The sequence below is a fragment of the Populus nigra genome, chromosome 4 (genome assembly GCF_951802175.1).
Source record: "Populus nigra chromosome 4, ddPopNigr1.1, whole genome shotgun sequence".
In the NCBI taxonomy this organism is placed as follows: domain Eukaryota; kingdom Viridiplantae; phylum Streptophyta; class Magnoliopsida; order Malpighiales; family Salicaceae; genus Populus; species Populus nigra.
Genome location: NC_084855.1, coordinates 3,857,212 through 3,884,388, shown reverse-complemented (window position 1 = coordinate 3,884,388; position 27,177 = coordinate 3,857,212). Strand labels below are relative to the sequence as shown.

At 34.6% G+C, this 27,177-nt stretch overlaps 4 protein-coding genes across 4 annotated transcripts; 2 read left to right on the top strand and 2 right to left on the bottom strand.

Moving 5' to 3' along the window:
• Nucleotides 1-698: 698 nt before the first annotated feature.
• On the bottom strand, nucleotides 699-10,521 carry LOC133691536 (BTB/POZ domain and ankyrin repeat-containing protein NPR1-like). Its single transcript, XM_062112077.1, has 5 exons — nucleotides 10,075-10,521; nucleotides 9,280-9,838; nucleotides 8,333-9,089; nucleotides 2,073-2,276; nucleotides 699-1,375 (listed from the first exon to the last, which is right to left on the bottom strand). Exons 2-5 carry the CDS (start codon nucleotides 9,826-9,828, stop codon nucleotides 1,107-1,109), a joined length of 1,779 nt encoding a protein of 592 aa, XP_061968061.1. The 5' UTR covers nucleotides 9,829-9,838; nucleotides 10,075-10,521; the 3' UTR covers nucleotides 699-1,106.
• A 4,980-nt stretch (nucleotides 10,522-15,501) lies between these two features.
• On the top strand, nucleotides 15,502-16,191 carry LOC133691464 (photosystem II repair protein PSB27-H1, chloroplastic-like). The gene has a single exon (XM_062111979.1). It carries the CDS (start codon nucleotides 15,577-15,579, stop codon nucleotides 16,099-16,101), a length of 525 nt encoding a protein of 174 aa, XP_061967963.1. The 5' UTR covers nucleotides 15,502-15,576; the 3' UTR covers nucleotides 16,102-16,191.
• Nucleotides 16,192-17,217: 1,026 nt separating this feature from the next.
• Nucleotides 17,218-18,899, top strand: LOC133690688 (small ribosomal subunit protein eS12-like). Its single transcript, XM_062110934.1, has 5 exons — nucleotides 17,218-17,325; nucleotides 17,433-17,481; nucleotides 17,611-17,914; nucleotides 18,540-18,605; nucleotides 18,701-18,899. Exons 2-5 carry the CDS (start codon nucleotides 17,474-17,476, stop codon nucleotides 18,758-18,760), a joined length of 438 nt encoding a protein of 145 aa, XP_061966918.1. The 5' UTR covers nucleotides 17,218-17,325; nucleotides 17,433-17,473; the 3' UTR covers nucleotides 18,761-18,899.
• A 1,545-nt stretch (nucleotides 18,900-20,444) lies between these two features.
• Nucleotides 20,445-26,199, bottom strand: LOC133691313 (disease resistance protein RUN1-like). The gene is made up of 6 exons (XM_062111766.1): nucleotides 25,620-26,199; nucleotides 23,181-24,279; nucleotides 22,703-22,975; nucleotides 21,683-22,600; nucleotides 20,961-21,577; nucleotides 20,445-20,717 (listed from the first exon to the last, which is right to left on the bottom strand). The coding sequence occupies exons 1-6, from the start codon at nucleotides 26,108-26,110 to the stop codon at nucleotides 20,579-20,581; spliced, it is 3,537 nt and encodes a 1,178-aa protein (XP_061967750.1). The 5' UTR covers nucleotides 26,111-26,199; the 3' UTR covers nucleotides 20,445-20,578.
• Between the last annotated feature and the right edge of the window lie 978 nt (nucleotides 26,200-27,177).

Genomic DNA, 27,177 nt, shown 5'->3' with positions numbered 1-27,177 from the left:
GTTTTATGTTGTGAGGCTCATTAAAAAAATTAAGTTTGAAACATAGTTTTTACATGTTTTTTTAATTGAGTTTTGTAAAAATTTATTTGGTTTTGCGTTTCAAAAACGCTTTAGAAAAATTTTAATTTTTTTTATTTTTTTTACTTCAAATTAATATTTTTTTATTTTTTTCATATCATTTTGATGTACTGATATAAAAAATAATTTTATAAAAATAAAAAAAATATTATTTTAATATAATTCTAAGTAAAAATGTTATAGCTATAATGATGTCATCTAAATTATTTTTTAAAATCAAACCGAATTTTAATGTTAACTTTTAATTAAAACTTGCTTTTATAATTAAAAAACTTTTTTGAAAAACAAATACCATGACAAAAAAACCTAAAAAATTAACACGTGTTAATAAGATAAAACAATTTTAATAAAGGAGATACACTTTTTATTCTTATTTCAAATAGTTATTTTTTTTTTAATTGTTCTTATTGCTTTTAAAAATTATTAGATCTATATTTATTTTAAATCTAAAGTTTTTAAGTACGATAACTTCTATTTTTGAGTAAATTTCATTTGAAAGGCATTAAATGCTTTTTCAAAATGTTTTTTTTTTATGATTTTGATATCAAATTTTTTTAAAAAAAATCTGAAAATAAACATTTTGATGCATTAACAATAAAAAACACTTTTAAAAAATATCATACACTATAATACAACTACGTACCATACACTATAATACAAATCACACAATAAGTTAATTTTACAAGCCACTGACTTCGAGATATATTACATTCAGAAGAAAATCCGCAAAACTTGTTTTAGGGATGCTATCAATCTTATGTTATTATACCAACGAGTAATGCTAAATCTTAAGAAAAGATGACAAAAAAAAAAAAAAACTCCAAATATATTATATATTTTGTGATCTATAAGGAAATTCTATTTTAAAATATTCTTTGATATTCTTGGAGTTTTTTATTATCATATTTTCTCTTATGTTTAGCATTACTCTATACAAATAACCTTCGATGACGAATGCCCTTCAAAAAAAGACTCGTAAGAATCTTACAGTCTTCCTTGGAAGGAAAGAAGAACAGGGAACACAAGTTTTAGAACTTTCTCCTGGCCTTGTATGTTACACCGCTTTTTGGAGAAGACGAGGACGAAGAAGATGATGAGCGGGCAGATCTGTTGTTGTTCTCCATGTCCTTGTAAAACGCCTTCTGCACATCGTCTTTAAGTTCCGTGAAGCGCATCTTCTTGGTTTTCTGCTCTTCTGGAGTCCCCTTATCAAGGAAGAGTGCATCAGGCATATCATCATCCAGAAACTTGTCAACCACTTCCGAGCAATGAGGGAAATAGTGCCGACCTGTCTCCACTGCCATCAAATAAAATTCAGCAAATGCATCGAGCAACTCTTGTTTATACAAATCCTCACTTATGTCTATATACTGCAAGTTGCATTTGATTATTAGGGTGTTAATGTTCAACTCAAGGGACTTCAAGGTTTTGTGTCCACATTCATTGGCAATGGAACTGCTTTTATGCGTAATCTAATCCCCCCCAAGTTTCGACTTCACAAATGTCTTCTGAGTGGTCAAAAGGACCATTATGAAAAGTATCTTGCTTAAGACACGAGTCATTGAACATTTCTGTCTCGCCGTTGTGCATAATACATACACAGGGCACACATCTGAAAGCACAAATTACATGTCTGTATGCAAGTACAGTAACGCTGCCGCAGTAAATAAATGGCAAACTAAAATGTTCGGTGGTAGAGCTCAAAGGCATCTGTGCGGAATAGCAACTAAAATTGCCCAAGAAGCTTTTGCCCATTCATGTTGGCTTCACGAGGGTATATCTGAAAACTTTTTTTACGTGACTAGAAAGATGGATCCACAAATTTAGGTCGATATGGCAGGTATAGTAATTGGTTTCTCTGAGATTCTCTTACATTTACGGTAAGAAAAAAAGCACAGGGAAAATCTTACGACTTGACTTATAAACTGAGAGTCAGAGATAAAATTCACTGGCAAACAAAAATTGGAGGTTCCGAAGACTGCAGTAAATTGTACCTGTTTTATGCAGTGCTTGTAGTCTCAACTGGAGTCGTTTGGCTTGAACAGTGGGTGTCTCATTCAAATCAACCTCCCTTAAGTCCCCACTTGAGCCTTTTGATTTTGATGCCAAAAGGCCAGTGTACATTGAGGTTGAATTTGCATTTGCAGAGTCCATGGCTAGCCTGGCCTCAGCAGGAAACAGCAATCGTGCAAAAGCCACTGCCACAAAGTAGATTAGCAGTTAGCACTTATTTCAGAACAGCAATCAAATATTTAAAGGACATTTTCTTGAAAAAGTTACAGATGACAGAGCTGGGGCTAAACCAGTGTATGCCAAATGCCTAAAGATCCACAATCATGCCTTACCTTATTGTTTCACAACCCAGAACTGAACAATGGCCATTATATCACATTGCAGGAATTTCACTTCTATTTTGTTGCACCCCTTCAGTATAACCTCAGGTTCACAATTATAGCAACCGCAGCCGTTATCATTAAAAGCTGTGTTACCAAATTTTAATGATCAATATGGACCCTTACATAAAGAGTATCGTGGAATCTTTACCACTGTAAATCATTTGCACATGGTTATCTTTACACGTCCATGTTTGTGTTCTTTCTTGATTGGAAGTGAACTTCTAATTTTGAGCAGTAAATTCAACACAAAAAAAATTATTAATTGAAGGGTGCTAGTATCAACCGTAACCAGAGTAACAAGGAAACCCGAAACAATTGGAGTGACAAGGATGAATACTCCCACAAATCAGCCTATGTTAGTGGAGAGAAGTTGACAGATGAAGGAGTTCCAATGGCAATAAACTGATCTCAGGATGGTAACTCATGAAGGAGTCCCATTAGCAACAAACTCGCCCTAAGATGGTAACTTATGACAATAAGAAAGTTGATATTACACCAGAGCATATCATGGAAACAAATCAGATCGGATCACGTTAGTTAATATTCAAATCAGTCAAAAGACCCAAAACAACAAGTCTCATCTTCCTGTAAGTCAACTAACATCTCAATCCCAAATTCTTGTTAATTGTGAATTTTGTGATGTTAATTTTTGCATTAAAGAATGACATATAGAGCAACTTGTGATCACAAAGAGGAGCAAGGGTGATCTCTCCCACCATGCCTGAGCTCTACTTCTCTCGTCAATTTAGATTAGGATTAGTAGGGATTTGGCATCAACACTTAGAACATTCTTAATTTTCTACTTTAAAATTATTGCAAAATAAAGCCTTGAATGATATTATCAAAACTATAAAACATGAACGTGTTTGTTATCATTGTCAATTCATGAAGCTTAATAAATTACCTTTTTCCTATTATGAACATTCGAGTTCTCTAATAGAAAAATTCAAATATTATACATGTTGGATAATCCCTTTACAGCACAAGTCTGACTTTGCAAATGCTTATTTAGCCTTAAACATTATGTCTCTAGACAATTTAACAAACAAATCATGGTTTTTCACTCTGATAGAGGAGAATCCATAACTCCAAACTATCATCACACTTCCTCTGAAGAGGTGTGGTTCATCAAGTATCATGCTTTTATACTCCATAACAAACAGGTATAGTAGAAATTGAAACAATACAGCATAAACTTGGATTGAGGATGAAATTGAAAACCATCAAAGTTTTTACATAATGGTCTAGGAAAAAAAGAGAAATTAAATTAAGGATCAAATTGGAAAATAAAGGCTCGATTGATATTATCGAAACTATAAAACATGAACGTATTTGTGATAGTTGTCAATTCAAGAAGCTTAGTAGATTACTTTTCTCCCATTTTGAACAATCTAGTTATGAATTTTTTAAAAAAACTCATTGTGATATGTGGGGACCTGCTCTTATTTTATTAATAGAAAAATTCAAATATTATGCACGTTTAGTAAATGATTTCTCTAAGTATACTTGGATAATCCCTCTACAACATATGTTTGACTTTTCAAATGCTTATTTAGCCTTTGAAAATTATATCTCTAGACAATTGAACAAACATATCAAGGTTTTTCACAGGAGCAGAATTCATAAACTCCAAACTATCATCATGCTTCTCTCAACAGGCATGGCTCATCAGGTATCATGCTCTTATACTCCAGAACAAATAGGTATAGTAAAAAGGCGACACAAAATAATACAGGAACCGGGTATGACTATTATTTCATAGTGGTAATCCTTTATTTTTAGGGGTTGAAGCTTTCACTATTGTTGTCTACTTTATTAATAAATTGTCTTTGTCTACTCTTAATTTGGAATCTCTATATTTTACATTGCATGCTACTAATCTTGATTATTCTTATCTTTGAGTCTTTAGGTCTAAATGCTTCTCTTACACCTAGGATACAAGACACCACAAATTTGATCCAAAAACAATCATTTGTGTCTTTGTAGGAATAAACATAAAAGATAAAAAAAATTCACCCTTCCAGTAAAAAAGTGTTTACTTTTCGTCATATCATCTTTAATGAGTCATTTTTTTCCTATAAAAAAATCAGAGTTACATCACTACATCTTCCACATCACATGTTATAAGCATATTTAATTCATTGTTGTCTCCTACTAATTCTAATTTTGTTGTAAGCATACAGCCCACAACACCCACTCCACCATGCTTAAGCTCATTGTCAGCCATTCCAACATTTGATCTTGATTCACATGACGGAGCAAATTCTGCTACTATTAATACTCCAAGTAGAACTACAAGTGAGTATGTTAGGATTGACATCGTGATTGAAATGCAACTAGCAGAACCGCAAAATGACTTCGTAATAAATCAATAGCATGATAGAGCTGACATTCAACAGTTTGAAAAAACTAAACCCATGATTGAGTTGCATCTAGTACGCCCCAAAATTGAGCTTGAAATGCCTAAGCAACACTCATCTCTTTCACAATATGATTTTGTTTCACTGGAATCAGACGCCCAGCTTGTGCATTCTCCACGTGCACTTCTTCCACCACATATCATGGTTACTAGATCACAAAAAGGGGTTGTTAAGCCCAATTCAAAATACACTTTAACTTCCCTCAAATCATCAGCAATCATTCCTCGTGAACCTCATAACATTCGATCTGCCTTAGCTCACCCTAGCTAGAAGGCTGCAATGGAAGAGGAACTTAAGGCTCTCCAAAAAATTTAGACTTGGGAACATGTTCCTCGCACAGTTGTCATGTGTTTCATTGGCTCTAAATGGGTTCTCAAACCAAAACTAAAACCTGATAGTTCACTAGATCATCTAAAAGCTCGAATGGTAGCAAAAGAGTATCACCAAGTTGATGGATTGGACTCAAAGTTGTTAAAAATATTTTTTTAACACAACATAAAAAATAAAATGTAAACTCAAATCGTAAAAACAGATTGTAAAATCATAAGTAAATTTTTTTTTCATACACGGTTCATAAAAACAATAAGCAATTTCATCAATAAAGATCATTTGAGGTTATTCTTAATGAAGTTTAGGCAATAACATAGATCATTTGCTTAAGATTAGGTTAGACTACCATGTTTCCAAAAAAATACAAGATGGGCAACGAATTGGTGAAGATATGGATGTCTCAGAGTTACTTTAAGGAGACTCCAAGTAGAGATATGAAGTTTGTTGGAGAGGAGTACTTTCAAGTAGCAACATGTTCTTTCTTCCAAGATTTGAGTTGAATGAGTTTGAAGGTATGAAATTCAAGATGTATGATATAATGCATGATTTTGCCTAATTTTTGACAAAAAATGAATGTATAACCATGGATGTCAATAATTTTGGTGAACCAACAACGAAGACTTCATATGAAAAGGTTTGTCATTTAAGCAAGAAGCTCTCAGAGGAGACCTCTTTTCTTGTGTCCATTCACAAAGCAAAAGGTCTCCATAGCCTCTTGATTGACTCTATAGACCCTTCACCTAGAGTTACACTAATTGATGTATTCAAGCAGTTGACATGCATCAGGTCATTGAATTTGTCAGGGACTTCAATCTAAGAAATACCAAATGAGGTAGGGAAATTGATACATTTGAGACAACTCAATTTGGCACATTGTTTATTTTTGTTGTCCATGCTAAAAACCATGTGTAATTTATGCAATCTGCATTACCTAGATGTTTTTTGTTGTAAACTAGTATATTCAGGTGCAAAATTGCAATTTTACATGATTTTAACCAAGTTTGCTAGTTTTGCACAAGTCAAGTCCAATTTTACTAGTTTTTGAGTTTATAGTCTGAGTTTGCATGTTAAATATATGTTGACTCGTACGATTTTACGAGTCAACTCGCAATTTTAACAGCAATGATTGGACTATAACGAGACCACCTCTCCAATTATCAAACCTAGAACTATTTGTATGGTTATCACCGTAGCACTAGTTCAAAAATGGCCCATACGTCAACTTGATGTAAAAAATACCTCTTACATGGTTTAATTTCAAAAGACATATATGGAACAACCTCCACATATGACAAATCCACAATATTCATCACATGTGTGCAAGCTCCAAAAGGCTTTTTATGGTTTTAAACAAGCACCATGCACTTGGTATGATCAGTTTAGCACAGTCCTCCCTAGATATGGGTTTTTTTTTGCAGCCTTGTAGACCCATTACTATTTTTCTTTCACTCTAACTTCGATACATTAATCTTTTTTATTTTTGTTGAAGATATACTTCTCACGTGATCTTCTGTTCTTCTATTTACAAATTTCATTCAGCTCTTGAGTTCAGAATTTGCAATGAAAGATATTGGACCAGTTCATCATTTTCTTGGGATTGAGGTCACTCACACATTTGAAGGTCTCCATCTTTCTTGATCACACTATGCACTTACCATCCTTGAACGAGCTCATATGGTGGATTGTAAACCCATGAGCACATTACTTGAAGCTAAGACTAAGACCCCAGTAAATGACACATTACCGGAAGATCCACACTCTTTTTGTGGACTTGTTGGTGCCTTATAGTATCTAACGCTCACAAAACTTAATCTTTCATACAATGTTAACTTTGTCTCTCAATTTATGTATGCTCCAACTATTAACATTTAAAATTGGTTCAACGCATTTTAAGATATGTCAAAGGCACCATTGATATTGGTCTATTTTTTACTTCTCATTCTACACTTGATCTTTGTGTTTTCTCAAATGCAGATTGGGCAGACTGCCCTGCCACAAGACATTTCACCACTAGATACTGCACATTCCTTGGCAAAAACCTCAATTCCTGATGTGCAAAGAAACAACATATCGTGTCTTGATCAAGCACTGAAGCAAAAGATAGTCATTGTCAACACATTAGCAGAACTTACATGGCTAACCTTTATTCTAAAAGATCTTCACATTCCACTCTCTTCTCTACCAATCCTCTACTATGACAATCTCAGTTCTCTACATACGAAGGTCAATCCAGTGTTTCATGCTCACTGCAAACACATTGGGTTGGATTACCATTTTGTGCATGTACGAGTTGCACTTGGACTACTCATCACTTAACATGTCTCCACTAATAATCAAGTAACCGACATCTTCACCAAACCTATGTCAAAAGTTGCACTGGGCTACTTTAAGGGCAAACTTTGCCTCTAGCCCCAACATAGTTTGAGGGAGGATATTAACAGTAACTAAAGTGACAAAGAGACCCAAAACAACTGGAGTGACAAGGATGAACACTTCCACAAATCAGCCTATGTTAGTAGAGAGAAGTTGATTGATAAACGAGTCCCAATAGCAATACACTCACTTCAAGATAGTAACTCATGAAGGAGTCTTAATGGAAATAAACTCACCCCAAGATGGTAACTCATGTTATGGAAACAAATCAACTCGGATCACGTTAGTTAACATTCAAATCAGTCAAAACAGCAGATCACATCTTAGAGATTTTATTTGCACATATTCTATACAAGCTGATACCTTATTGTTATGTTAAATACCAGCTGCTCTAGCACTGTAAAAATATTGTTGTGTATTCATTTGCCCTTCAATAAATGATTTATCTTCTTATCAAACCCCTTTGTCTTTCAATTTTCTTTAGCTAGAGCAGAAAAAATGTCTGACTAAACTAGGTTATTTTTTTGACAATTTGAGACTAAAATTATGATTTGGCAAAAAATATTCAACAAATAATAAATTAAAACATGCTGCTGCAGAATTTCTTCCCAAAATATTTTGAAGATGCATAGTGATTAGTACTAATTACCCAAATTTGTGGTGTGGCAGAGTGAATTTATGATATCTTCAGCATTGGCGAAAAGAAATTGGATAATATAAATAAATATTTATCACCTCTATTTTCCAGGTAGTCCAGCTTCATGCTTAAATCATCAGCTACCGATGGCGACAGTATTGAGACGTTTGCAGACATTGAAGTCCTTCTTCGCATATCTGTCTCCAGTACATCAATGCATATCCTGTCTTTGTTAGATTCCTGACCTTGCTTGGTGTTTTCATTATAATCCTTTGGCCTAGTCAACCTACGACAAATTGCAACTGCATTTTGTCCATCCAATGTAGTTTCTGATGCACTGGCGCCCCTAGTTAGTAGTGCCATTATGATTGATGGCTCCTTGCGCCTTGCAGCAACATGAAGTACTGAATATCCTCTGGAGTTCCTGAGATTGAGATCAGCCGAGCCTAAACTAAGAACTTCCTTGACAATCTTAGGATCACAGTAGGCAACAGCATAATGGAGAGCATAAGCATCATCCAAAGTTAAATTAGATTCACTCAAGAGAAGCTTCACCAGTTCAACATCGTCTGAATCCAAAGCCTTGTGGATTCTCCTGAAACTCTTTTCAAGTATGGGGTCCACCTCTTCAACACTACTTTCAGCTTCTGGCAGAGATTTTTTGCGAAGTAATTTAATTTTACTTGAAATTTCATCAGGGAGCTCTTTATCTATGCATGTGCTATCAAGATCTGATCTTACAAGTCTTTCGATGCAGTGAGAGAGGAGCTGGTCTAGCTGGTAGTGGAAAGCAGCCATAAGAATTGGGATTACATCTTCAACAAGAGCCTTCTCGATAAAGTTCAGGAGACGCCGCTGAAAGGATAAATGAACGTTAAATAAGGAAAAAAACTATCCTCACAATCCATGACAAATAAAAAAAGACGAGAAAACACACATTTTGGTCTAGCAATTAAGTTGTCAATTATCATTCCCTATTTATGAATCGCTGCGAGTTAAAATACATAGGACCACATAATAATTTATCCATGAAATCACTGCTTACCTGAAAAAGCAAAACAAGCTCTTTCATCTGAAAAGTGGCAGAGGCACACATCAATTCCACTACATAATTAATAGCAGGGCGGCAAGCATCATGGGCACAAACATCATCAACACATCGTGACACTTCTGGCGGAGATGGCTTAAGCTTTCCAGTGTACAAATAATGCAAGAAAACATGAAAGGCCTCATATCCAACCCCACCATAGGGCACCAAATCAGACATGAGGTACCTGGGTTTATCTCCATTCGTCGAATTGTTATTTCCCTTCTTAAAAAGCTCATGAAAGAACTGGCTACGGGCAGCCAATACACACCGATGGACACCAACAGGGATGCCCTCGACAAAAATCTCTGCATCGCTGTAATCATACTCCTTATCAAGTAATAGCCTTTCAAGATTGCCACTAAGCTTGTTTAAGCTCAAGTTTTCAAGGTTTACACCAGGCTCAGGAACATTTGAGGCTGATACGTGGTGGGTACTAGACCCATTTGATAAGTACGAAGATGAAGCGAAACTCAAAGAAGATGTCATTTCATTGGCACTTTCCATGATTTTGGATCTAAATGTCTCTAGTTAAGCCCAACAAGCACTTAAACTCATCAAGAAACATTGAATTGACAGTATAATAAGTATCAGATTTAAAGGAATGGCCACATGAGAATATTGTTCACTGTAATGGCCATAAATTGATTGTCATCTTTAATCAGACAGGAATCATAAAACCAGGATATGGTAATTGAAAAAAGAAAACAATTGTTATTAAAGAAAACACAGATAACAAAACAGAACAGATACGGTCAAGAGCTGGGGAAAATGAGGACAGCAACCAAAGGAACGAGTCACACCAAGTTTCCTCGCTTGAAAAATCCCAAAACTTGCAAAACAAAGGCATAAACATAAAAACGAAGCTAAACACAGATAGAATCAAGCCCTGAAAGAGCAGAAACTCGAAGGGAAAAAAAAAAGCAGAAAAGATTACAGCTTGTGAAGAAGACAGACTCTGATTTATTTGAAAAGCGATAAAGAAGCAGCTTGAGATGAAAAGCAGAGGTTATCGGAGACCTTATAGTTGACTTGCAAATTTACTTAGCAGTGAATAAATTGACAGGGAGATGAGTACACAAGAGGCAAGTTTAGAAAAGACTATTGTTGTTGGGGGTGTTTGCAATAATTAACATATGTGAATTCGTAGCATGGAATCCAAGTTTTGGAAGCTGTCCTCGCAGAATAAAAGAAAGAAAAGGGAAGACCACTTGTCTGACAGTTGACTCGTAATATTGATTTGCTGTTTTTATTTTATTTTCCTTCCCGCTAACGCGAGGGGCCTCCTACTATATTAGCATGTTAATAGTGATGTTTACATGCCATTTGATGATAAAAATAAATAAATAAATGTTTACTGGAGATTAATTATTTAGATTCATTGTCTTGAATGCCTTGGAGCTGTACCTCAAAAAGAAACAACAATATAGTTCAATTCCAACCATTTAAATATTGAATGATAAAAATAGGTAAAAAAAGATCTAAAATATTTGACATTAATCAACCTAGGTTAGTATAACAAACTTGTAATCTTGATAGCCAAGGCCGACCCAACTTGAGTTATGCAGCCAAACCCTTGATTCAAGTAATGAGATCAGGATAATCCGATACAAAATAAAATAAAATAAATCACAAGGCTCATTTTTAAAAAAATGTGAACTCATGTTAACTTTTTAAACTCGTGACCTGGGTGTTAGACCAGAAGCACTATGTGTGAAAAAACCATGAAACTTAATTCTTAGTCAAATGTTGAATGATAAAATTAAAAAAATAATCAATTAACAAAAGGATTAAAAAATAGCAACTAAAATATTTATAATCAAAATTGAAACAAAAAATATTTTTTATTTTTGATTGAAGGGTGAAATTGAAAAAAAATCAATTTAACAAAATGTCAAAAAAATTAAAGAAAGTAACGATGAAATTGGAAAAAACTATACATCCCAAACTGGGGTTGAATGGTAAATTTGAAAACAAATTAAAATTTTACAAAAAAATCAAGAACAAAAACTAGAAATTTAAATAATGAAGATTGAAGTGGAAATTCCTATAAATCAAAGGACAACTCCAAAATTTTTGTGTGGCCAACACAAATTTTGAGGCGAGGACAAAGAAGAGAGAGAGAAAGAGAGAGTGAAAGCATTATAAACAACAAACCGCACCACTAATGATCACACGAGCCGCCCCAAATAAAATAAAATACAACACAACTATGCTTCCAATATACGATGAAATGAGGATTAAGATTGCCAGGAGACACCACACGCGCATCTAACTTTATATGTATATACACACACACACACACACACCAAATTGTCCTATAAGTTGACCTGGTACTAGTGAAAAAACCATTGTGAAGAGACAAAAAAGCTTATTGACACCAATTTTTTTTCCTGTTTTTAAGGGTATTTTGATTGTTTTACTATGATTTTTTAATATATTTTTTCAATTATCAAATTACCCTTCAATCGACTTAACCCGAATGAGTGAAATATTTTTGAATGGTTACCTTACCTGATAAATAAAATGTAGAAAATTGAATATTGTCAGAGACAACCTGAATCCCGATTGAACCCAACTCAAAATATATATATTTATGGTATATTGATATATTCATAAAATATTTAGATTTTTTTAATACAATATTATGTATACACATCTCAATATTGATATAAAATACACATATATGTATAATATTTATCATCTTATCATTTAATACACAGACATATATAACATGCGTGTGTAATTACTTTATATATATTAACAATTTTATTTTTTATTGAATTATAAATAACAGTCAAATAATGAATTATCCATATAAATACGCGAACCCCAATAGATATTTTATGAATATCAAAATTTCTTACATGATGAGTAATTGATAAGGTATGGATATCAAGAAATTTGTTCTTAGCAGACACCCATTACGACCTCTTTTTCAAATTTGACTCAGGTCATTAGACTATAAGCACTACACATAAAAAAAAATCATTAAACTCAATTTCCAATAAACCAAATGTTGAATAATAAAATCAAGAAAAAAAAGCAATCACACAAAAAGATTCAACATGAAAAAGGGTAAAAATAGCAATTAGAAGAATGTTGATAAAAAAAATAAATAAATTAGAGAGCAATTATAATTTTTTTATTGAAGAATAAAATTGAAAAGAAAAATAACTTAAATAAAAAGATACAAAAAAAATTGAAAGAACAAATATCAAATTGAAAAATATAATATACCTTGAATCTGAATCAAAAATCAAAAATCAATAAAACTTTTACAAAAATACCAAAGAAAAAAATAAATAAAAGAAAAGCAACAAATAAAAAAAATAACATGTGATAAACTAAAATAAAAAAATAAATAATAAATAATAAATAATTTTTTTATAAAAAAACTAAAAAAATATGAACTGAAATATCAACAATAAAAAAATCCAAAACAAAAAGAAAATCTGAACAGCAATGAATCATTTTACCACTGTCGACACACATGGCAACAATAGAAAAAAAAACACATTGACACACCGAACAACACGACATGAAAACAATTTTTGCCCGAGAGGCGCCGCTAATGACGCCGAATTGTAATGTATTTTTTGTTATATCTATGACCACCCGTTAGAGTTAGTAACTTAGTATTGTTATATACATCACATAGTATCTCGAGAAACAAACATAAGCTTGGATTTTGTTTTTGCCTCGGCTGTTCTTTCGTAACCTCGGAGGGCCTCATACGCTGTGTTCTAGATTCTCGAAAAGGGCAAGCTAACTGGTGCGTGCTATATTTTTGTAAACATATTTTTGGCAGCTATATGCCATGTTCTCATCACATTTTATTGTTTATCCAACAACTAGGAATCTTCTGACCTCGTACAGGTGATAATTTAAGAAGCAAGATCGACCATTCTAGACTCATCTACAAAGTTATATACATATGATAGTTTGAATATTATACAGATAATATTAAGAGTAATTAATTCTAGTTGTGATAACCTGTACGAGCAGAAGAAACAACGAAATCCACCACCCTAGAAACAAGCTCATCCACCGCTACCGCAACAGAAGTATCCAGGACTATCTTCGGTACATCGCCAACATCATAGTCAGTGGACCCACCGTACCCTTCAAGTAGCCTCTCAAGATCCTGCCACGTTGAAGGCTTATGCCAGCTAGCCTGGTCACCCTTGCCACGTTGCTCTAGCCTTCTCCGCCAAACACCCTCATCCAACGGCTTACACTCGACAATCACGAGGCGGGACCCGGTAGAGGAAGCCACCTGGACAAGTCTATCGAGATGGGCCCTCCGAGAGAGTGGAGAGTCGATGATGACGCTGAGACCTAAACGGAGCTGAGTGGAGGCTATCTGCCAGACAACGTCGTAAGAGAGGTCGTTGAGGAGTTTGGATGCTGTAGCGGGTGAGGAGTTTTGGATGGATACGGTGCAGTCACGGACATCATCTTTGTCTATGAGAGGGATCTTGAGAGATGAAGCTAGAGAGCTGGCTAAAGTACTCTTGCCTGTGCCAGGATGCCCTTTCATCGCTATTATTACAGGAACTCCAACCTGTTTCTCTCCTCCTTTTACCATGTTTCTAATCCTGTCTGTGTCTTTGGATGTTTCTCAGAGCAGAGATGAAGAATCTACATAGAGATGATCTGTTCTGGGAGGAGATGGGATTAGATTAAGTACGTGTACATAATAGACAGGTCAAAAGATAATGTTTATAAGATAACTTTTTTTTTTTGGTTTGATTGATGAGATTTGTTTTCATTTAGAAAAATGATAGAAAAGAAAAGAAAAATACTGGATAAAACCCCGTACGTGTGGCCAGAAAAATGAAATATTAGTGCAGATAGCTAACACATAACATCGAATTCATTGCCGGTGAATCCTCTCGTGTCAATAAAAATGATCTAATTTTGATTCGATTAATTAAAAAGTGGATATTTAGCACTTAAATTTCAAACAAAATAAATGTAAATAAATTTAAAAAATAACGAACAATTGTTTGCAAATATAGGGAAATGAAAAACCGATCGGCAGAATGTGTGTCCGTTGAAAGACCCATGATGAAGAAGGTATTTATTTACGCGGCAACTTTTGTTTTAAAAGCAATCTGCAGAAACAATGTATTTAGTTAATGTTAAAATTTAATTTATTATTTGTGTAACCTAGTATAATTTATGTTGAAAAAGATTGGTTTATCAAAAGCAGCATCAAGCTGCTTTTCCTTTTCTCCTGTAATCTTAGCAGTAAAGAATGAATTAATTCATCTTTTATTATTCACATAAACAGTGGAGAATAGCTTTATTATTCATGACCGAACCGCGTCAGATCTAAATTTAAATATATTAGATCGGATCCGACCCAGTAAAAAAAATTCAATATTTTTTTTTATTTTTAATTGAGTTTTATTTAAAAAAACTAATGTTTATAATTATTTAATGACACTACATGAATTAGAAGGAAATCGCATAATGACGTAATATTTACAGAATTTGATCGCAATTCCAATTTTGTTCCTGAAAATATTTAACTTGATGTTGTTGCATGCTCAGAAAACCATGAAAATTGTAGTCCTTGTTGGATAGATTTCATACGTGATGGAATTGTAGATAGTTTAATGGAACAATAAAAAATATTTTATATAAAATATTATTTATTTTATGATGTAATAGTAGTAGTTAAATCTACAATATTTAAATTAAAAACCATTAATATTAATATATATCTTTTTAGATATTTTATAATCTCAATTTGAAAAGCATTTTTAATCAAATATATTAAATTATTTTTTATTCAACCATAATTTTAACCAAACATATATAAATACCAAACTAACAATGATTAAAAATATCTTTTATAAAATAATTTTTTAAATTATAACCATAAAAATTACTATAATAGCAATCATACTCAACCCGAGAGCTGAGAAACGGCTTTAACTTGCAAAAAAGAAAAGGAAGGAAAGGAACAACAAATGTTTCTTATGCAGGCACGTGATCGTGCATTTCCTTTTTGTGTATTTTCGAGAGGTGCACGGTGATTGGGTGCATACACGTAAGCAAAATTTTGACAGGCACCGACATATCACAATGTTTGACCTAATGCACCATGACTGGGTATGGTCTCGTCCATAGAACCAAGAATAAGGATAAGGTGATAAGCTTACGTGGCAAGAACCCTGTGCCCTCCTCACAACTCCTTCGAAGAAAACAGACACAATCTGCTCCTCTTCCAACAGAAAACCCATGGCTTCACCAGCACTCCTAACCCCAGCTTCCAAGCTCAAACCCCTCTCCCCCATCAAACCCAACTCCATCGCCCCACTTTCACCACCGCCAACACCACAGCAGCAGCAACCTCAAAACCACCACGCACGTCGCCACTTCCTGTCCTTGGCCACCGCAATCCTGACTTCCCCGTTTGTCCTCCCAATCACTCCAGCTTTTGCAGGATCGGATGAGGAGTACGTGAAAGATACAGAGGATGTGATCAACAAGGTTAGAACCACCGTAAACATGGACAAGAACGATCCGAACGTGGCTGATGCAGTGGCTAACCTAAGAGAAACTTCAAACTCTTGGGTGGCAAAGTATAGAAGAGAGAAAGCTTTGCTTGGTCGTGCTTCTTTTCGTGATATGTATTCGGCTTTGAATGCTGTCACCGGGCATTACGTCAGCTTTGGACCGACCGCTCCCATTCCATCTAAGAGAAGGGCCAGAATTCTTGAAGAGATGGACACTGCTGAGAAAGCATTATCAAGGGGCAGATAAATTAATTAATTTAGATTTTGCTTTTGGGTATTTATTTAACTTTTATCTGAATTTTAATTACTTTAATTTGTTGAGTTTGAGATTACACAACGAGGGCAGAAATTCTTGATGTTTTTTTAATTTTTTTTTTACATTTGCGCCGAGCGGTAATTATTTGCAATTTACTTTCCATTATAAACTAGTCAAATGGAGAAAATGGAAAACTTATTCCAGCAAATATATAATCAAGAGCCCTCCTCTAGTATGGGCTATGAGTGGGAGGGATTTTCCTTCATTAATCCAAGTGAAAATAGAGTTCAGATTACTAGATGGACATAGTTTGCCATCTAGGACTATATATATCAATTTATAAATATTTTAAAAATTATTAAACTTGTATACATATAATCTTGATTGATTAATTATAAATAATTTTATTTAATAATTATAATTGTGTTGTTAAATGAGAAATTGTTTTTATTCAAGATGTCAATCATTAAAATTAATTATATGAGCAGATTTAATGACATGTAATAATTTTACTGATTTGATTAATAATTTTAGGTAATGAAATGGATAATATTTTTTTATAAATAAAAAGATAGTGTCCCGCATTGGCTTCACATTTGAATTACCTATGATACACAAATAAAAAAAATAATACAATATTTAAATCTAAGATTAATTTGTGAAATTCATATAATTGCTGATTCAGAAACTATAGAAATCATTGTATATAAAAATCTACCAAAAAGTAATTTAAACAAATATATAAAACGTGATTTACACATAACATGTGAAAGTAAAAATAAAATAAAATGTAATTATCAACTTTTCTACTCAATATATTTGTTGAATGAGATTTACTTTTAACTAAAAATTGGTTGATTTATATTATAATCAATTCAAATAAAATTAGAAAAATATTTTTTTCGTTACTAACAAAATAGATAAAAATAATATACTTGAAAAACATAAGTTTGAATCCATATTCTTATCAGAAGTTAGCAATTTTATTAAAAATATAAATTAGCACCCCCCTCCAATAATAATAATAATAATAATCCAACATGAAAAAGAAGCCCAGTCCACGTTTAAACAGAAAGCCCATAGAAAGGGACAAAACTGTAATTCAGGACAAGAAGTAGGGTTTAACACCCTACTATAAAATCGCATTTTGCTCCTCCTCCAAGCTCATTTGCTTGGCTGACTCGCGCATAGCCTCCTTCGCATCTTACCTGCAAGGTAATCTCTCCCTCGTCACCATCTTCTCTTGAACATCTTAGGATAATGAGAACATCATTTTCAGTATTTCTGGATCTGAATTTCTTTGATTTTTTTTTGTTACACAGTTCCAGATTAAGTTTAGCCTGCAGATTCAAGAATCATCATCATGTCTGGGTATGCTTTTCTCTTCGATTATATTAAAAAAATGTTAATGACATAAAGGGTCTTAATTATTTAGCAAGAAAGGAATTCCTTAAAGGATCTGAATCGTTATTTTTCAATCTGTTGCATCTGTTTTTTCAGTGAAGAAGGTGCTGTTGCTCAGACTGAGACTCCAGCTGTTGCTGATGTACCACCACTCGGTGAGCCAATGGACTTGATGACAGCATTGCAGCTTGTGCTGAGAAAATCTCTGGCTCATGGTGGGCTTTCTCGAGGTCTTCATGAAGGTGCCAAAGTGATTGAGAAGCATGCTGCTCAACTTTGTGTCTTGGCAGAGGATTGCAACCAGCCTGATTATGTTAAACTTGTTAAGGCACTTTGTGCTGATCACAACGTGAACTTGCTAACTGTTCCAAGTGCAAAAACCCTCGGAGAGTGGGCTGGTGTGAGTATCTCGTCTACTTTCTTTTTTCAATCATTTTTTCTTTGTTTTGGTTTTTCTAGACTTATATGTCTTATTGTGATTACTATCGTTAATGTTAGATTTGATTGCTCGAACTCATAATCGTAAGAGTTCAACTTGAGCAGAGATTTTTATATGATAGCTAGAAATACAATGTGTATTTTTTCATGAAGAGGGAGTTAAAAGCTAGATTATACAGAGGGGAACATTAATAGAATGTGTGACTGCTGTATGAAATTTCATCGTCATGCTCTTATAAAATCGGGAATAAAGATTATGATAGATTTTAAATGCTCTGATTTCTTGAATTATAAATGTTTTTGTAAGTTTTGTTTGCTCTATTATTTTATCCAATTATATTCAATTGAATGCGGCCAAGTCAATATTATGGTATTGTTCAGTAGAATGCTCATTAATTCCTTAAAACTTTTTATTTCTTTGTTGTTATTGCTGTTAATATTCTAGATCACCTTAGGCTTCTGCTCTGTAAAACTGTGACATGGTCTGTTAAGGTTAGATATATAACGGATGCCAATTGTTGCTCTTGTGAAATTTGCTATGATTCTCCGTATTAACTGATTTATCTGATATGGGTTTTGGCGCACAGTTGTGTAAGATTGATTCAGAGGGGAAGGCTAGGAAAGTGGTCGGTTGCTCGTGCGTTGTTGTGAAGGTAAAAATCAGTTTTAGAGTACTGAATTTCATTTCATTTCATTTCACTGATTGTCTTTCAAAAGGGTTCATGTTCTTTTGTTGACTGCATTACAGGATTTTGGGGAGGACACTGAAGCTCTTAATGTCATTCAACAGCATGTCAAGGCCAACTAAGTCACTATGGATTCGATCCTTTTTGGATTTACCTGGAGCCTTTGAAGGAATTTTGATTGTATTTTGTTTTTTCTTTATCGTTGTAGTTGAAACATCTGTTGCAATATATCAAATATTATGATGTTTTTGTCCGTCACAATATTTTCAGTCTCTTTTGGTTATGTATGAATTGCACTAGAGATGCCAAGTTTTTACTCAGAATGGGATGCAATTTGTCAGAGTGACAGCATGAGAGGCACTATTTGCGATTGTATTTACTTTTAGGTTCAAAAGAAATTTATTCGCCTGCTTGATTTTTCAAATCAATATTACATATTTCGTACTTTTATATTATGACAAATAGTTGTTGTTAGTTCACTTAATAAGTACAATATTTAAGCCAACATTCTTTAGATTGTTCTTTAAACGTACATTTTACTGAACGATCGAAACGAAGGGGAGGAGGAAGAAGTCTTGGAAGATACATCTAGGGCACTGACAAGCCGTGATCCCCTTCTCCATTTTGCTTCTACAACTATTTAGCTCAATCATTTAGGAGTATTGTTCTCTTTTCATAAAGAACAAGTAAATGGCTTCCGGTTGTTGAAGAAGGCAGAGACTGCCCCTTGCTCCTTCAGGATCACAAGCTCCTTAATTTGACTACTGGTGCAAATTGGATGCGAGTTGGGAATCGTTGGAGGAATTTTTGGACAAAAGATGGACCCCTTTGCAATGAGGTCGAATGGATTCAAGAAGAATCAGGATGTTCGATATGTTTTTTTTTTTAATTTTATCTTTTTTCCCTTGAGAAAATCCAGGATATAATTGTAGAGTATGTTGGATTTAATCACCTGGCATAAAAAAGCCCTTACAAATCTTAATTTCTAGTTATAATGGTTTGCATCGTTTTCAGTGAAGAGGCTTGCTGTTCATCAAACTGTAATGCTTCTTGTGATGCACCTCTTGATAAGCCAGTGGACATGATGACAATTTGCAGCTCGTGGTGGACTTTCTAGAGGTCTTAAGTGAGTACGAAAGTAATTGAAATTCTTTCTGTCCAACTCTGCCTTTTGGCAGAGGAATGCAGCTAGCCTGATTATATCAAACTTGTTGATCAGTTTGTGCTGATTACAAGTGAATCCCTCAACTGTTTCAAGTGCGAAAACTTTTGAAAGTGGGCTGGTGTAAGCTTTGTCTGCCTTTGGCATGTCTGCACAGTGTGTGATTCTTACTTGTAATTATTGTTAATGTAAGTTTTGACCACTTGAATTAAGCAGGAGAGTTCTTATTTGATTAAAAATTGCCAGGTGAAGCAATAGATATGCAAATACGAGCTCTCACTGAGAAGAGGTTAAAAAGAAGGAAAGTTCAAACAACATTATCAATAATGTCTGAAATCAAAAGGTTGAGTTTCCTTAAAACGTTGACACTGTTAAGTTCTTGGTGGAAGCTTGTTAAGTTCCCCTCCCTCTGATGTTCAATCTCTAGCTTGATGTTGTATTTCCAAAGAAATATTCTTTGGTTCAGTTGGGGCTGTTTGGTTTCAATGTAGCGAGGTTGTTCATAAATCAAAATCATATCGTTATGTGAAATGTTTTTTTTTTAAACGTTTCATCAGGAGCATAAGCATTGATTTTGTGTTTTTCAGTTCAAACCTTCTATCATTTAAGATTTGATTCTCTTTAAAGGCATTATCAAGCACAACTTTATGGTAATATTTGGCTAAGATTTGCTTCTATCTAGAAGAAAAGCACAGACTTCTTTTTTATTTTTTAAGGAAAAAACTGATCTGCTTTGACCACCAAATAAGTTCCTTCATCTAGCAAAGAGCGAAGCAGTTCATAGTGGATCTATTTCCAACTTGAAAGCGTCTTTCTTCTCTTTAGTGCAACGCAAGAGAGCACAACAGTCACAATGTCTTCTCCTTAGGGGCACAACTGGAATCCCATCGGTCTTTTCTTCCCTTTTGACTGACCATCTGTCAAGAAAATGGGGAACACGATTAAATTTGTGTGCGACTTTGTACCGAGTAGGAAATAATCGATGGATTGAAGGATACTCGTTTTAGTACTCTTTTTTTTTTTTCTTTGAAGATCGTAATGAACCGCTTTGCAATGGAAAGAAAATGAGGATTTCAAGATCGAGCAACGAACTTATTATGAAAAATAATGATGATGACAATGAACTTGTATCTGTCAAGACCATTGCATGAATGCTTTACCTCCTGAAAGAATCATCCCAGTAGTCTTTGGAAGATGTTATTCGAGGGCGGTTAAATGTCAGCCACTGAAAACTTGAACTCAGCAACCTTCTATGGTGTCTTGACGATCCCGAATGTGAAATAGTAATTATATCGTTTAATCTGGAACCTTGCAGGTCACTGTGATGGTAAAGCAAGTGGATGCCACACCTTTTCACAGCAATTCGAAAACCCATGTCAATCAAGACATCCAGTCGATCCCCTTCTTCCATCTCATCCCGAAATCTCCAGCTCATATCTTCATCATCAATGCCTTCTACTTGATTCTCGAACGACCAGCAGCTCAGCCACATCAGATCCTGTTCCACCTCGCGCATAAAGAAGGTGATTTTAGGGCTATAATTCCAGTGGAAATTTTTCGTTCTGTTAGTAACTGCAATAATGGGGCAGAAAAAGCAAGGTGCAGAAGAATTCTCCCATGCATAGACTGCCGATATAGAAAAGCCACTGAATTTGCAACCATGATCAAGTGGAGGCACTTGCAATGATACCGAGTCACCTTCATTCTGATGGCTGAACCATGTTGGAATGTCACTCATCGGTAGAAAGATACTGTAAATAGATTTCTCAGAAAGAGCCTGCACCCATGAATGAGAATAATGAAATTATTCAACAAGCAGCCATAGTTTATATTGTCTGTGAGCCATGCACGACGTGTTAGTACAGATAGCGAGAGAGGGCACCTGGAGAGGACTGATTGTAGCTGCTCTCGTCAGATTATTGATCACATGGACATTGATGCTTGGAAGGGAATCTTCTGTGAACAAGCCACAAGTTCCAAGATATTTTTCAACAATCTCTATTCCCAAGGACTCCAAGTTGAAGTATCCCTCAATTGCTTTTAACTTTGGGCAACCATCGAGTTCCAAAGTTCCCTCCCCCCAAAAGTTCTTAAGGTTGATGGTTTCTAGCAAAAGGCAATCTTTTGCATGCAATAACTGTAGGCTTGACTGGAGCTCTGGGATACATTGAAGACTTTTGCATTCGTTTAACCAAAGTCTAGTAAGCTTAGGAAGGCTTCCAATGCTGGCTGGTAAGCTTGTAAAGTTGTTTCCGCACAATTTCAAATTTTGAAGAAGGGGCAAGCCTTGAAGATCAGAGGGAATCATGTCATCTGATAAGTTGCAGTGTCCGAGATCGAGTTCCAGTAAAGATGCTGGAAGACCCCGTCTTGTTGGTGGACATTTCCTTGGTGAGAAGATAAGACGACAACCATGCAGAGATAATTTTTCCAGATTCTTTAGATCTCCAATGGTTTCTGGTAGCGTACTTATTGCAGTTTCATCAGCAAGGAGCAGAACCAAAGATTGCAAACTCCCCAAGTGCTCTGGCAATTCCTCTAATTTTGAGCAGCCTGACACATTTAACTTCTTAAGTGAGCTTAGAGCACAGATGCTTCCCGGGAGATTCTTAAGATCCACGCAATCTTGCAGATTCAGGAACTGAAGATGACTGAGAAGTCCAATGGAGTCATGAACCTTTACCAAACTAATGCAATCTTTAAGTTTTAATTTTTCAAGACTGGGAAAGCCTTCAAAGTTAGGAGTCTCGATAAGCTTATGGGAGTGGCTAAGGTAAAGGAATTTCAGTTTTTTCAAAGACTGCAGCACCAAAATAGATGTTGGTACAATATAAGCATATCTGACAGATTAAATGACCAGTTCATACAAAAATTGAAAAAACAAGAAGATATCATGATCTACCTTTACTTCCTCTGAAAATTGCTGTAGACTGCTATAGCGCATATCAAGAACAATCAAATTTTCCAGAGTAAGATCATCTGGGATAGCTTTCAAGGGGAACTCAGACCAACACAACCACCTTAATTTGTTAGAAATATGTTCGTAGTTTCCTGTAAGGCAAATGAAATTGAGTTGGAGTAGTCTTAGCCTTTTCATCTTTTTGAATGCCTTGGTATGGAATGAGCTTTTTGATCCTTGCAGGCTTAGAACAAGGCCTTCAACTGCTTTTGTACCCTGGTACAAAAGGAATACGTTAGCTAATAGGCATTATAGCATTCATACATATGCTAATAATTAATGTGAAAACTGAAGGTGTAGGATAAGCAAGAGATAGATCATCAAAGAAAATAAAAGAGCATTTATGCAACCATTTTATGCTAAATAAATTCTACGATAAGAAATATCTTCGTTTTTCAACCCACACCAATTATTGTCTCACCGTTCTGTCAGTTAACAGATCAATAACATCTTCTTTATCCCATAATCTGCTACGTTCCCCAGGATCCCTAAAAGATTCTTGGAGAACAATTTCTCTTCCCATGTCTCGAAGCAAATCATGCATCAAGAACTTATTGTTAGCGCCAACCTTTACAAGGCATCTCCTCGTGAGAGTATTGATTCCATCAATTGGAAAGAAACCACAGCCATCAAGTATGCTCATGACATAATCCTTTTTGTACCCAATGAAGAAACATGCAATATCCAGAAATATAGACTTCTCAGCAGCATCAAGAGAATCATAACTTATTTTAAGTATACTGTGAGTACCTTTGGGGCTAATCATTTTTAGTTTTTCTAATCTGCTATTCCATACATCAATGTTTTGGCCACACAAATCTGATCCCAAAACTGTAAGGGCTAGTGGATTTCCTCCTGCATAGGATACGATTCTACTCGCAGAATCCATGTAACTTTCATCGGGACAGCGCTTGTTGAAGGCATGTAAGCTTAGTAGCTGAAGAGAATCGCTGCCATTCAATTCCTTGACCTCATATTGTCGATACAACTTTGATGGTTGTAGCAGATTCTTAATTCTAGTTGTTATTATCACCCTGCTTCCAGGGTAAAGCCAATCAAGATTCCCGAGAATTTTATCCAGTTCTTCCTGTTTATCTTCAATGTCATCCAGAACAATGAATACACGCTTGCATCGTAATCTTTCTTTTATCACCTTCGATCCTCTATCAACATTGTATATCTTCTCATGTTTTCTTTTCAAGATATCCGAGAGAAGCTGTCTCTGTAAGTAGGCTATCCCATTGGAAATAATTTGCTGTCTAACATTTTCAAGAAAGCAGCTGCCTTCAAATCTTTTGAAGACTAAATTGTAAACCTCCTTGGCAAGAGTTGTCTTGCCTATGCCCCCCATCCCAATTATACCAACTATGCGAACATCTATTGACTCATCATCTAGCAAGGAGATCACTTCTTTTGCTCGAGAATCTAAGCCAACTGGGTGGATAGCAACCCTTAAGATTGTCCGATCAAGTATAACTGAAATCTCCTTGACAATGTGGTCTATGTTTTCAGCTTCATGCCTGCAATTGTCCATGGAAAGAGCACTATAAATAAATACACAAACCAACATGCAATAATTTCAAGCATGAACTTGTACATATAGTGGAATTCCGAATTAATGATTATAGTGATTTCAGTGATGCAACAAGCATTTTCTAGATGCGTCGGTCTTACAAACACCTTTCCGAAATTGTTTCCTTATTCTCACGAATGTTTTTAAAATCTTTTTTCCGAAATAGTTTAATCGCGGGAGGGATATTCTTAATAAAGAATGAAAATATTGTCATATTAAGAGAACATAATAGAAAAGCCTTTATGTACATGCTGATAATATATATTTTGTTATAAATGATAATTCGTTGTTTCTTTATGTTAATAAGTTACGTTTCTTAATTTTCTTTCTCCTTTTCTCTATCTTTTCCTTTCCTTTCCTTTCCTCTTCTTTTTTTCTTGCTGATTGCTTGTTTGATTTCTTGATATAACTAGGGTATGGTGTATAATGGTTATATACCTGACAATTTTCTTTAATAAAACAGATTTGAATCTTACCAACTCTAATTTATTCGATAATTATATAACATGAAAGAAATATTCAGTAATACTCTTCATTATACTCTTAACATGATCTTTCAGTAAATTAGATTTTTTTTTCCTTTCAAATCCTAATATCCGCTGCAATCCTTTTATCTCCCGATGTATTTTCTTTGGGATTCACCATGCCTGAGATTATCTTTTCAAGATTTATGCACAGGCGGGTAAAGAATATTTTCAATTTTGACCGATTGATTTCATCACAACTTGTTATGTAGTAGAGCTTAAGAATGATTAATTTTGTTCACCCTAGCCATGAGCATGCACGCCCTATTGCTACTAGAGTAATTAAATCGATCTCGTACATTCAAGTTTGATGACTAAGGTACGAGTTAGCCAGTTTTGTAAGAACAATAGTTTGCAAGAACAACAAACAGACACGACAACTAAATAAAAATAAAGAAACCCCGGCTAGATGTTGGCCGGTTAGAGACATGTCTAGTACCGTGGAGCACGCAAAATGCCAAGCATTTTCGTATTATAAAATTTAACGCCATTGCAAGTGCAATTTCATATGATTTATGTGTGTGTGTGAGAGAATTTATTTTCTAGTCCAGAGCTGATTTGCTCAATATCTTGGGAATATGATTAACTGACGATAAGCAGAGCGGGAACTACTTTGGTTTTTCTTCTTCTTTGTTTTTTCTTTCCCAAAGACGAACAATTTCTTTATTAATAGGGAGCAGGGGTCGATTAATACTGTTTTTAATCTTGAAAGAGAACCACATGCCATTGCAATTGAGGTTCTAGTAATGAAGCAGCAACTTACCCGTCTAGATGTTTTCGTAGATCCAGACCCTTCAAGTAAGCAACTTCTCTTAGAGCATCCCTCCATTTTTCCACTTTATCCATGTCATCCTTGAAACTCTTTTCATGCTCAGCAAAAGCTTCTTCGAAACTTCCTGTTTGCTCTTCAACATCAGACGGATCTATGTCATAAAAGACAGGCCAAACACCATGGCCTTCTTTTCTACATCTGAGGATGTGCACAAGCTCATCAAGACACCAAGGGGAGGATGCATAGCCCTTTGAGAGAATGACAATAGAAAACCTTGAATTTTCAATTCCTTGGAGACACTCCGGTCCAATTTCTTCACCAATATCGATCTCATTTGCATCTCTAAATGTATGGATTCCTTCCCGAGACAAAGCAGAATACAAATGGTCTGTGAAACCGGACCTTGTGTCTGCACCTCTAAAACTCAGAAACACATCGTAATGCCATTTTGACGAGGTGGAGTTGGAGTTGCTGGAAGCCATTGTTCGAGGTGGGTTGGTGGTTTTTGTTGCAGATCTTTTCTGCAACCTGCTTTAGGACGCTTGCTTGTCAACTCTGGAGGCACTCTTCATGATAGACAATGGCATTTTATGACGTCTTTACTTGCAACAAGCGCACCGTATAAATACATTATTTTTATTTTATGACGTCTTTACTGGCAACAAGCGCACCGTATAAATACATTATTTTTATTTTATGCCCGCAAGACCAGGGCTAACAAAGTTGGTGGTAGATATGTATAAAAGGGTTGCTTAAAATGATATTAGTCCACGGATAACTTGAAAGTTTTCAAAATTTAAATTGTCAGCCATCTTTTAAATCTCGTGTATCTCAGGAAAACAACTACCTTGCGGTTAAATTATATTTTTTAATATTTTAATCATTTTAATATGTTAAAATTAAAATTAAAAAATATATTTTTAATTCATTTTTAAATAAAACATATTTTTTAAAAATTATCTCCACCATAACATAATACAGGTTCTGATACAGAAAGTCTACTCTCATTTTTCTATACACCTTTACACTTTAACGATTCTTTTATTCTTTTTGAAAAATTTGTTTGCCTTTTGAGTAAAGGTGGGAATATATTTGTCTTTTTATTAGCAAATTAAGCATTACAAGTTTGACTACAGTACTATCAGCTTTATAATGTATCAATAAATAGTTAAATAACCAAAAAGTCCCTCGTAACCGAAAAAACACTGTTGGGAAGGGGTATTTTTTACTCTTCATTTTGCTTATGTACAGTCAATTTAGCTCTTGGAACCAAAAAAACATTAACACGTGGATCAGGGATAATACGGTATATTTACCTCAGATATTTTGTTAATTATTGTTATTGATTTGATAAAAGGTAATAACAGACAACTGTGGATTACCCTTTGATTGTGAAAAGGCTAATAACAGCGTTTGTCAGTGTGGTTATGAATGCTTTTTAAATAATTTTTTATATTAAAATATATGTTAATGATTTTTTTTATTTTTTAAAAATCATCTTTAACATCAGCACATCAAAACAATCCAAAACATACAAATCATATTAAAT